A 13,029-nucleotide genomic window follows, 5' to 3' on the forward strand; every position below is an offset into this window, starting at 1 on the left:
GTGTAAACTTGAATCAGCACAAGCGACAACTCCTGTGTTTATAGAGCTCTGTTGTACATCTTTCAGTGATCTATAATTAATAACTAATTCTTTGCAACCTCAAATATTCTTTATTGTGCAAGCAGCAATAAATCATCCACCTAATCACCTGCTGTTGTCAAGTTCAGTCTTAAAGACCAAACATTGCTCAATTTAATTGTGACTGCATTCAATTTAAATATAACTTGGCTATATCTATTTTTTAATGTAAAAACAAATGCATCTAGTTGCATGGTAATGGCATTACATCTGACTTCTTGTCTCCTGCATATAGTGTACATAATCTGGTCTGACTTCCATATAAATGCACAGAAGTTCTGTCTCAGCAGTTAGACTAAATGACTAGATAAATGACTGATGGGCCAGAGAATGTAAAGGATATTTTAATCTGAAGCATCCTGAAATCCTTACCTATTCCATGATGCCTTCACTTCACTTAATCTACTTTTTTTTAGATATGTATTTATTTTTTAAAAAAGAAAGCCCGGCCTGTGGCCATTTTCCATAGCCCTTTCACAGTAAAATGTCATTTAAATTTTGTTTTTGCTGGATGAGACATTATTATGTGATTTATCTTATTTTACCTGGAAGGCAATCTGCAAAGACTTTGAGTAGTCATGAGCAAGAGATCAGCAGGTTGCGCCGACAGCTGGATGACATGAGTGATGAACTCACAAAGACAGGAAGGGATAGAGAATCTGCTTTTAAGGAGAACTCTTCTCTGCATGACCAACTTTCCAAAAGCAAACTGAATATACAGGTGAGGAAAAAAACTGAAATGTCACAAATCAGACTGTATAAATAATACAGTGAAAATAAGAAGATAGCAAATTTTAGCAAAAAACATGTAAGCCCCAACCTGCAAACATTTTATGCACTTTCTACTCTGCCCTATTAGTGTGCTTAATATTTTAATGCCTTTGAAGAATAATCAGCACCTTAGAACAGTAATTGCTCATACTGACAGTATTAAGGCAAAGCTCTGGCATACCAATTCATAGGTCAGCAGCTTAGTTATGGCAAGTCTGATACCTCCAAGTCATGGGGAGCCTGTGAGTGAATCTGCGCATACAGAATTTATTCCTTATCACTAGCAAAGCTTTTTCTTCAGTCTTCCCTCTAACTTTCTTTTTGTACTACACAGATATAATGTCATGTAAATGCTGGGAGTGGCACGTCAGCAAGAGTAGAAGGTGTCTTCATCCTACAGCAGTTCAGGGGGTGGTTAGGACTAAAAAGGAGGCAGTTCAGAAAAAGGTTACCAAGAAATAAAACAATGGGGAAATTGGGTCTTTACTGTACAACCAAACATTTTATGTGACAGAACACAGGCCTATTATAGCCTCTTGAAAAAAAATAATTAAAAGCAATTAATGAAACAAATAGGACTACAAGTTAATGTGAAAAAAATAACTTCTACAAAACTTTTACAAGACTTTTCTTGAAATATTTCAGTGCTCATTTTGTCCCAGAAAAAAGTCCATTGCAAGAACCACATTGTTCCATTAATTTTCAGTGGCACTTAGAAACTTGAATGTTTTAATAAACTGGGAAAATAAATACACAAATAAAATTGTTAGAGACAATTCTCATTAACTTCTATTGAACCTCGCCAGTTTTTACTTGCTGAGTTTTTTATGGTGACTTTTCGTTTATTTTTTTTTAATAAATACAGACTATTTGCGGTTCTTAAGAATTTTCTCGAGTATATTTGTGTTTGTTCGGCATGTTTTTTTTTCTCGAATCATTAACATTTTAAATTTCAATTTTGAGTGTGAATATTTTGGATAATCATGTACCCAGTCAGATTACACAGTATTAATGTAACACAGTTATGTTTATTGTAAATGACAGTGGAGTATACTTTAAAATTCTTATGATATGCATCATGGTTATGGCATATTAGGTTTCTCAGTATCTTCTTGTGGATTAACATTAGACAGAATGCAGTTGTTACCCGAACCGGTATATGAACATATGGTATTTGACAACATTTGTACCGACAAAATAATAAACAGACAGGGCTGGAACTAGGGGTAGCCAGAAGAGGCACCTGCCTAGGGAGCAACACCGGGAGGGTGCAGGTACCTCTCCTACCTACCCCCAGTCCGTGGTCCCATTCCCCCACAGCCTGTCTGTGAGAGGCATCTCCCCACCCCCAGGTCACTGCACATGCACACTTCTTTGTGCACGGAGGTGTGTGTGTGCAAGGGGGCGGTGGCCGGACAGGCTGCCTAGGGCGCCTGGTCAGCTTGGACCGTCCCTGTATACAGGAGTTAACATGAAATGTTTTTTTCCATTCAGACACTAAATAGCAAACTAAAGGACTCTCAAAACGAGCACGAAGATATTAAGCTAAAACTTCAGAGTGCAAAAGCTGAAATTGTAAGACTCGACAGTTTAAATAACTCCAAAGTAAGTAGGGACAGGGATTACTTTATAAACTTATTCTCTGTGGTTCTTTCTTAATATTGCTACCTATGCCTATTTTACAGAATCTGTATTTTAGTTTCTCTTTCACGTACTCTTGCAGCCAACTGATTTTATATTTATTTCCACTTTAAATTCTACATTTCTACCCTATGTTGTATAGGAAAAGGAGTATCGAGATCTTTTAGAAAACTATCGTAGAGCATCTGCCCAGTCAGAAAGTTGGGAGAATAAGTTCCACCAAATGGAAAGTGAAAGTAGCTCTGCCAAACTGGACCTCATGGGTAAAGAATCCGAATGCAGATTATTGAAAGAAAGAGTAGAATCGCTTGAAAAAGAGATTGAGCAAGTAAGCAAACTAAATATATTACTGTGGCTAAGTTATACAGATCAGTTGACAGAAAGTGACAAATAAACGCTGCTTTCAATTGCAATATTTTCTTTTATTAGGCAAAAAATTATTTTTGGGGTTGACATGTCCTTTAATACAACACTCAAATCTTAGAAAACATATTTTGTCTTTCAAAAGGTATATAGTTTCCAAGGTAAAACAAAGGTTTACCTCAAGAAGCATCTCTGAAGCAAAAAAGCAGGAAATGTTAAAAAACCTTGGTGTTTCATGCCATTTTCTAGAGGGGTTGAGAAGGGTAAATGCATACTTTGATATTGTGTATATATTCCCCTTTGGACATAGATATTCTGAATAAAGTGTAGTTACATTCTATTGATTTATAATAATAACAACCAAATGATATACTGAGAAAATTAGATTGATATTTGAGGGCAGAGAACATTCCTTGGTTCTGCTGAAGGACAAATATAAAAGTTACACAATCTCAACCCTTAAGTATAAAGGAGAGGAACAAAATATTTGTAGGATGAGAAGTGGAATGTGCTTATGCAAGAAAAAAAGAATTACCATAGCTCTTTGCCATTTTGTGTATCATAGGGAGACAGAGATAAAAACTAGACACTATTTTCAATATTCACATAAATGAAAATATTTTTGTTGCCTCATTACCACATTTGATGCTTAATATACATTCACTGAATTATTAGGAATTCTTGCATTATACTGAGCAAATGTATACTGCATTGTGTGTTTGCAGTATATAACCTCTGAACAGTCCCATAAGTCCCAGATGTCTAACTTGGCCAAATCTGTTACACGGGTGGAAGAAGAGCTTCGCCAGGCTAAGGCTGAGAAAGTTACAATTCTTGAAGACTTGGCATCTACAAGGGAGCTTTGTGTTAAGCTGGACACAAGCAAAGAAGTTATTAACCGCCATCTTTGTGCTAGAAACCAAGATATTGAGAGGGTATGTATGTAAAAGTGAGTCTCTTTCTCTGTAAGAATGCAAATATAATGGTTTCTGAAAACTTTGCTTGCAGACCATATAGTTATATATATATTGTGAGAGATGCAATGGGAAAGGTCATTATTTGTTGTATTTCCACCAGTGTTTAAGGTGGAATACAAATGGCACCAGGTAAATTACCTGGTTTTACAGCAGGTAATGCTGTGTTGGAGTAAATCTCCCTTTAAGCTTTTGATTTGGCCAGCTGTAGGGAGCTGCCTGATTAGGCTGCAGGTGAGCAGCCAATAAAAGGGCTGTATGATTTACAGAGAGGGTGGGGAATTGGAATTGAACCTTGACTGAGTGAAGGTCACTCTCAGAGCAGGGCACAGGGCAGGAGGGCTGCCTGTGTCAGGGACTCCCAGAGGAGCTGGGGGTGCCACCTGCCACTGCAGGGAGCAGAGGGAGTTATGACCCGATGGATGAGTGCTGAGAGGGCTCAGCAAGGTAATGTGAAGCCTGAGTGTTCCAGAGAGTGGAACTAACCCTGGAAGGTGAGAACCCTGAAGAAGGGACATATCACAACCCTGAACTGTGTGTTGATGAACTGTCTTATGTTTCTGTTGGGAAGAACTTGCCCTAAATAAACCTGCTCCAGATCCTCTGCATGCCTGCCTGCCTACCATTGCTAATTCCCCCAAAATTGCATGTACAGGCAGTCAGCATGTCACAGTATATATACATACAAACGTACACACTCATTAGATAAATGTAGGCTTACCCATTTTACTTTTACGTTTTTTTGTGGAAACGCAAAAAACGGTGTAACATGAGGGTAAATTTAAAATCTGGGTATGTAAAATTGAGGTGTCACTGTATATGAAATCACAGATATCTTGCATATATGAAACATCTTTTTATTGTTTCTTTATATGATTTTTGTTAGTTTGATTCTGAGGTACTTATTACAATGCTTTAGTAGCTCCACTAATATCTAAGGTAGTAAGTAAGCATTCAGCCTTAAATTTCAAACAGCAGGGCTTCATTATTTGCCTCCTATAGCTACTTCACAGTTTAGCAACATTTTGTCCAAGGAATACATAACCCAGATAAATCACCATAAGGATAATGGCACATGGCAAGTTTTGTTGCCCATGGGTAAATATATGCCAACGTGGGCATCAGATCTGAAAATTCCCTCCCCTTTGCTAACATTAAATTAAATTATTTGCAGTGATTTGGCTTATTCACAAGAAAATGCCAATGGAAGGCATTTCCCCACCAATAAGCAGAATTGCTTGCTGGGAGATTTGTTGCCAGTAGTAGCACAGACTTTACCACAAGAGACAAATCTTACACAGAAAGGCATACCATGTGGGCAAATGTCTATTAAAAGGCCATTACAGTACACACAACATTGAAAAATAACCATAACTACAACATTCTCCACAGCTATATAAGCAAGTCAAAGGGCCTGATCTATGATTGCATGAGTCTTCGGGCTCGAGCAATCATAAAGGAAACCACACAGGGCCCTAGACACATATTCAAAAAAAAATCTCTGCTCTAAAAAACATCTAACATTAAATTCACATTCTGAGTTGGTGAGGAGTCTGCCCAGACAGAAATGGATAATCTACTGTCAAAACAATTGTGTCACATAACATAAATAGCAAAAGACTGGTCTCAGTATTATTAATACTTACATTATTATTCCCTAGAGATAATATATGCTTGTCATTCTTGAGCTTGTCTTGTCAGGCAAGATCACATAGAGTTAACTCCCCTCTCCCCATGATTTGTATATTCTAAACGGCACTATGGCAGGTGATTCACACTGTTGTTTAACCAAGTCACATGGTGGAAAAGCACTTGTCTTATAAGTATTTTGTTTGTAATATTTTATACACAAGCAAACTTTTGTTAGACATGAATGGTAAAATAGATTTCTTAAATATCTTTTTTTAGAACTGAATCTGTGGCAAAAAATATTTATTGGTTTCACACTGTATTAAATCTAACACATCTAGTTCCTTATATTAAACATTGGTCTGTGAATTTTAGTTTCAGGATGAATTAGAATCATCACGCTCAGATATTGAACTTCTCAGAAAGCAACTTGCCAGTGAAAGAATTTCAGTAAAGAATTTGGAGGCATTGCTGGTGTCTAACCAAGAAAAGGAATTCCAGTCCCAAGTACATGCCCAAGATCTGGACTCAGAGCTTCAGCTTCTTGGAGACAAACTGGCCTTGGCAGAAACCAAACTGTAAGTTAGTGTTTATAACCATTTGTACAGTACTTGCCACAGTATTACCTTCTGAGTTATAAGCCATTATCCTATAAAACAATACTTATTTATAAAACATAACTTGCATTTTGTTTTAGAATAGACAAAATGGACCGAACAAAGCAAAAATATTTGCTTTGTTCTTATATGTCTAGTGTGCAGAGAGTAAGGCTATTGAACCACAGACATTCATAGCCTTTTTGTTTCTGTGTCACTTCAGTAATATATTTGCTTTTTAAGAGTTACCTAAACTATCTTAGGTATTCTTTTGGAAATGATGTAGTATATTGTAGGGTTGAATAAGTAAATACATCTATAAATCTCACTTTCAAGCTACCAAGCCTTTTAAAATCTATGCCTCTGTATATCTTAGTCAGAAAAATAAGTCATAACAGGATTCTGGGAAGAAATTCCTTTAGGCTCTTAGAAAAGTCCCATTTACATGGGTTTATCCTATAGAATAAAGCTGACCCTCTGGGTTTTTAATGCAAAAGCCAGGATAATAGCTGATCAGATTCCCAACTACAGACCGGTTTTGCCCTTCTTGGGGCTCATCAGTGTAGTGCAGGGTTTTCTGATCAGCTTAGGTAGAGCCAGGAGTGGGGATACACGAACAAACTAAAAGTGTTGAGGAGACCGCTTCATACGTATGCAAATAAGTCATAACAGGATTCTGGGAAGAAATTCCTTTAGTCAGAAAAACAAAGTCCAAAATAAAATGGGGATTCAAAGAAAAAGTGTCAGGGGTTGTTCTCGCCTCATGGATTAGTTTGAATATCTTAATATTTTATTATTAAAATTTGAATTTGCCCTACTTTCCACAGTTCCGTTTCTTAGACAATCTGATCAAGTTGCAGCTTGTTGCTTTCACAGAATTACTTTTCAGTCTTTAGCTTTATCCTCTTATTTATCTTATTCTTATTATTTTATTTGTTTGTGAAACACTAGTGGAACCCAGAGTCGGGAAGCAGCACAGCTGAGAAACAAGTTAAACCAGCAGGAGGCTCAACTAGAAATGACAAAGAGGCAACTGTCAACTGAACGATTTGAAAGGCAAGTATATGTGTTCCTTTGGTTATTGGATATCCTGGCTTGCGATGTATTACAAACATACAAAATCAAGATGGGGAATTAAATATACATTTAAGAACAGACATCATTTTTGCTGGGATTTATAGCAACCAGGAGCAGCAAAAACATTAATTAACAAGCTCTATCCTGCAGTCTGGAAAGTGTTGGTAAATCATAATATAGTTTGAACTGGGGGAAATTATTTTGGATTCCCCAGTTTGTATTAAATTAGTTCCTCAGTGCCCTTAAACCTAGCATCACACATCATGTTTTTTTCACTGGTGGAAAATAATCCAAACTCCAAATGGCCACAAAGGCATTTAATGGAAACCACCACTTGCCTGGCCCCTCCTGAGTCTCCAATTCATTTGAATGGGGAATGAATAAAACCACTGATACATGCACTTTTTAAAAGCTCCAAAACCTGCAGACAGTAAAATTGGCTTATGATGACCATAGTCCAAACTCCACTGGGGCAGTCACTGATGTAGTAACTGATCTTTACATATTTTTAAATTAAAACAATAGGCAGAATGTATGTTCAGCACATAACATATTCATTGCATTATAACTTCCTTTAAAATACGGCTTCCAGGTAGCTCTTACATTTCTGTATCAGTGTTTCCTTCTTACAGAAAAATATATATTAATGCTTTATCAATAAACTGTAGTTAATAAAAGACCAACCAATGTTGCAGGTTAATAACTGATGGGAAAAAAACTATTGCTGTATGCCAACAATCTTTTATTTTTTGTTTTTTTTTTACAGAGAACTTGCTGCAAAGGAGCTTCGAAGGCAAACAGATTACCAGGCAACTTCTACTTTAAGGGGGTCCCTGAGTCCTTCAAGACTCTCACCAGAATATACCTTTCGACCCTCTGTACGGACAATTCAGTCCCCTGAAAGAACCTTCCGGTCACCTGAGCGTATCTCCAGGTCTCCAGAGAGAAGGTATGACAGGTGAGCCATATAATCTTATGCAAAAAAGTGAGAAATAAATGACTAAACATCTAGGCCTTTACTATGACCTAACCAGCATGTGAAGCTGGTTACACACAAGTGGTTCCAATGCAATCCACTCATGTTGGCTGTGTGATAAACAGTCTATTCAGATGATCTCCTTCTTTGGCTAGTCCAAAGATTGTGTAGATGTCAAAAGAAATGAGAAACAGGTACAGTCACTTCTTTCACAGGCAAATGAAAGGCATTGGCAGACTGTTATCTGGTGGGATTGCATAACAGTCTGCACTGAGTAGCCCCACCCAGTCTGTGCTTGGGCAATCTATCTGTAAACTGCTAAACTGTCTGACATTATTAGTCCATGTATGGCTGACTATTTATTGTTAATCTTAGGCTAGCGCCACATGGGTTGGATTCTCAACCTGAAGATAAGCTCGGTTGAGAATCTGCCCCTCCACTTTAAATATCTGAAAGTCGTGCCTGCACCCAGCATGATTGCTTTGGTCATAGTGCAGTCAAACTTAGCATAATTCAGTCCCAAACTTCATACTTGAGCAGTTTCTGGCTGATATACACTGCTTGTGCTTGCACACATGCTTTCAGGTGCAAGCACAAGTTTCATATTCTTAAAGTGTCACAGCCTGTGTTTATCCACATGCTGAGAATCTGCTCCGTGTAGCTCTGTGTGGCATTAACTTTAGGATAATGCTACACGGGGATCTGTGGAAAATTGCCAGAATCAGCCTGCATATGCCTGCACCCAGGCCGACACAATGGTTCTGGCTGCAGGCACAAAAGTCAGCGTTGGGGCCTCCACAGGCCGAGCTCAGTCCCGTGTGGCATTAGCCTTACATTTCGGATGTTAGGTTGATGTTATGATCTAAATTAAATACACTTCAAAATGCAGCATCATTTTGCCTCTTCCTTTCTTGGTTAGTGTTTTTGCTTTTATTTGGAAATAAATCCTTGCATGAGCAAGACTTTACTTAAAAATAATTATCCAATAAGTCAAAACAATTATAATTACTTGGAGTTCTTGAAATTATCAGATTGGATAATTTTCATAAATTTAATGGTCTGCTTGCGCATGCTTTGTCTTTTAATGAAAGTGGTTTTGGGCACAACTCACTGACGTGAAAAAGCACAAGTCGCATACTGCATTTGCAGATATAAATGAACCATAATTTCTTTGCCCATGATTGGTAATGATGTGAATGATCCTGACTAAATCACCAATATATTATCACACTATGCACATTACATAGATCAGTTCTGTAGGCTGTACTCCTTAGTCCAGCCATACAAAAATATATATGTGTTGTTATGTGTAGATATATTGTAAGAAGGGTCTCAGATGAGACTAAAATACTGGTCAGTTAAACTGCTTTTCTGTTTATTTCTACAAAGTACTATTTTGTATGATACTTTTTCAAAGTAATGATTGTAGTATATTAATGTGAAATCTGCTACCATTCTGCTTGCACTACCTCACATTGTACACCCACAGTTACACTACATTTGTCTGAAGCTGTTATGTCTTATTATTTACTGCTCTACATATGGCAATAAAGAACTGCAATTTGTCCAGCTCTCTCTTGCTCTGAATATCAAAGGTATTCAGAAATCAAGATAATGCCCTGAAATAAAAGAATGTCACAGATAAATAACTCATTTGCTTGGTACCTGGTCCCAGGAATTCCAGTTTGAGGGGAATTCCCAACTCTGTTATATTGTTACTAGCCTTACCATTAATGTTTAAACTTATGATGAATGTAGCAGAGCAACAATCCACAATAAAACATGTAACTCTTGCTTCTAATAGACATTTATACATGTACAGGAGTAAATTGATTAGTTCAAATGATTTGTTTAAAAATACATTTTAAAAAATTTTTAGATTCAAATAAACACCTTCAGCTACATAATACTATTCCTGTAACAGCCCAAGATTGCACTGAGTATTGACATATGGATAGGTATATATGGGAACTGCTGTTTTACAGAATCATGCCATCAGCCTAAAGCTGGCCATACACGTTACAATCTTTCCTGCGACCATTGATCCCAGTAAAGATTGTTCCTATCCTCCACAAAGTTCAGGCTGATATGGAGGTAGAGTTCTACCTCTATCTGATGATTCAGTCCTAGACGCAGCTTTTCCTCGGGCTCCTTTACTCTTTTGTCCTGCCCGATTGACGAGACGACTGATATTCAAGGCTTTTGCGATCCACCTATTATCGTACGATAATATTGGTGCGTGAATAGGCAGCTTAATTTATTTTGTGCACAGATGTCTGTTAAAAAATGCCATTTTTCTCATGGCTTTGGGAAAGGAAAGTCTGGGGTGAGCTTAATAGATAAAAAAAAAAATCTGTTTTTTATTCTGTTTCTAGTAACAAGTGACACTGTAGTGCCAAAATGGTATAGTCTTGTTTGGAGCACCATATTGTCCTGCTCTTCACCACCCCGCAAAAAAAATATGTAATATTATGCAATAATATACAATATTCATAGCTAAAGGTTAACTTATCGCTCTATCCAAGCAATGAAATTTACCTTTGAACTTGAGAATGCAGTAGATATATTGTATCTGTAGAGTGTTTCATGTTAAATGGTGTCAACTCTATTTTTTTGTTTTGTAGGAGTGTGATGTTCCGAAACTTTTAACCCATGGACATTGAACAGAAATCACTATAGCCTAATAAGTCAGATTAGGCTGGAATGCTTTATTACTTTGTATTAAGGTGATACATAGCTATTTGCAAGGAGTTCTGTATACTTTGTTTTAATTTGTCACTGACCAAAAAAACTGTTTGTTTTGCACAATCCTGTATTTTTACAAAAAGCTATGCAAATTTTAAACGCAAATAATTTACACTGGGACACAAGTGTCATTCAAGCAAGGCAGAATTTCACAGAAAATATTCTCCTTAGATATTGCAACTTTATTCTCTCGCCATCAGAACAGTCTTTGGCCATTATTTTCCACCACTTTAGGCCCTGTATATTGGGTCATTAGCTTATAAAGCAAAACTAGCCATTGTTGGCTCCATTCCAGACAGGGCAGTAGCTGCAAGGAACCTGTGTGTTTTGCATGTGCTAGTGTGGTTTTCCTTCATGTACTGCATTTTCTTCTCACTCTAAAAACATGCAGGCAGATTAATTGGTTAGATAAAACTGATTATAATGTGTGATATGTGTGATAGGGACCTTAGATATTAAGCACCACAGGGGCAGGGTTTTATGTGACTAATGTATAATGTCTAAAGTTTTGCTGATGTCAGCACTATATAAAGAAAGGTTATGAAAAATAATATCACTCACATAAATACACACGGTTTAACTCATACATCACTATTATATAGAAAAGTTTCTTTACAGAGGATTATTGCAGAGTTTAAAAACAAGTTAAAGCTAAAAAAAATCCCAAGTTGAGCACCCTACATTGTAGTCAAAAGTCAAAGATACCAGTGTGCTTAGCTGTAATAGAGAGACAGGATTTATATGGGGTGATATCTTATTTCACTTGGGGTGCCAATATGTTAAGCAGCCACCTGAGAATTATATTGCTATTTTTTTCCACCAGCTTGTCTAAAGAGAAGGAAAAAAAGTTAGCATGATAATTTTTTCTGAACTTAAAGCCCCACACCTCAATCTTACCTGTATTTGCCAAGAAACTCTTTTATCTATCTAGACTTGCACATATGCTGTATATTAAAATCAGAGAAATGTGCTGTACAGCAAATGCTCAAGTCTAAATAGGCTCAATGGATCCCTGAGAAAAAAAGGAGCTCTGGCCAGGGAAAAAATCAGCAGTTTAATTCATTGGGGGGGGTGCCTAACATATTCTTGCACCACCGTGAATTAGACTTTCCTTGTCCTTTAAACCACCATCATCAAGTTGAGGAAAGCATTTTTCCCTCGAGACAGTATGTGAAAGATGGAAACCCACCAAGTCCACCAACTGTTACGCCCCTTATTTGTGCTTCAGAAAGGTTTTTGTAGAAAGAAATTTGCTTAACAGCATGTGATGGAGGCATTGTGGCGAAATTGTTTTCTCTTTATTTACAAAAGGGTGTTGTCCAGCTGATTTGAAAAGTGCTCCTTTTTAACAAATGGCCTGAAATATTTTCTTCTAGAGATCAAAAGACCATTATAGTTTATATTTGCAATAAATTATAGCTGAGAAATAACCATGTCAATCCTTTCATGTCAAGCAAGTCAGAAACATTTGTGGTGCCACAACCTTTTTGTGTGTTCTTTGTAAATTACATATAAAGATTGTTTACTGCAATGAATTTCCATGTTAAGCTTTTCAGATATAATTCAGCATATATTTATTCGATAAATTTGGTGAATGTGGTTTGGGAAAGTAAGGTTTTTTTTTTGTACTACTCAGAATTTAATAAATTACATTACTTTTTATTTTTACTGAATCTTCTTTATCTTTTTTCCTTAAAAAATGTTAAAAGCTGTAATGAAGGTTTACTCCCTACCCTTTCCCTGTGCCAATGTCTTTAGGGTTGGCTACAACTCCTTATAACCTCCCACAACCTCTAATCCTTTAAGAAGAAGCCAGAATAACTGGCGACCAAACAGCCTAGAGGAGATGGACCAAAATTCTGCATGCATGCTCAGCAGGGCAGTAATTAGAGCCTGGATTGCACTACACACGCCATTTATTTTTGTCCCTCTTTGCATTTTTCAAATGTTGGGAGGTATGATAATGATCATTTGGGGTCTTTATGTGTTATTACAGTTTTGCTAAAAACGTCTCAGTTCCCCTAAGAGACCTGTTTAGCTTATTAGTTACAATTGTATCTAAGTACAGGCGTTGATTGTTAACTTTTCTCTGCCAAAAGCTACTTTTTAAATTAAGCTTAAGAAACATTGCATCTTTTTTAGCATTCCATGCAGGAGATCAAAGGGAAATGAGATGAGC

The 13,029-nt window shown here is 36.9% G+C and overlaps 1 protein-coding gene across 3 annotated transcripts in view; it reads left to right on the forward strand.

Annotated features, from left to right (window-relative positions):
- The window catches only part of tsga10 (testis specific 10), a 31,578-nt gene extending 19,060 nt beyond the window's left edge, over nucleotides 1-12,518 (forward strand). Inside the window, exons 13-20 of one of the 3 annotated variants that reach the window (XM_012956461.3) lie at nucleotides 631-799; nucleotides 2,344-2,454; nucleotides 2,633-2,818; nucleotides 3,579-3,788; nucleotides 5,832-6,034; nucleotides 7,004-7,108; nucleotides 7,896-8,087; nucleotides 10,730-12,518. In XM_012956461.3, the coding sequence (XP_012811915.1) occupies nucleotides 631-799; nucleotides 2,344-2,454; nucleotides 2,633-2,818; nucleotides 3,579-3,788; nucleotides 5,832-6,034; nucleotides 7,004-7,108; nucleotides 7,896-8,087; nucleotides 10,730-10,754 (1,201 nt within the window). In that variant the 3' untranslated portion in view covers nucleotides 10,755-12,518. 3 annotated transcript variants of the gene reach the window in all.
- The last annotated feature ends 511 nt before the right edge of the window (nucleotides 12,519-13,029 follow it).

Source organism: Xenopus tropicalis, chromosome 2 (genome assembly GCF_000004195.4).
Source record: "Xenopus tropicalis strain Nigerian chromosome 2, UCB_Xtro_10.0, whole genome shotgun sequence".
Taxonomy (NCBI): Eukaryota; Metazoa; Chordata; class Amphibia; order Anura; family Pipidae; genus Xenopus; species Xenopus tropicalis.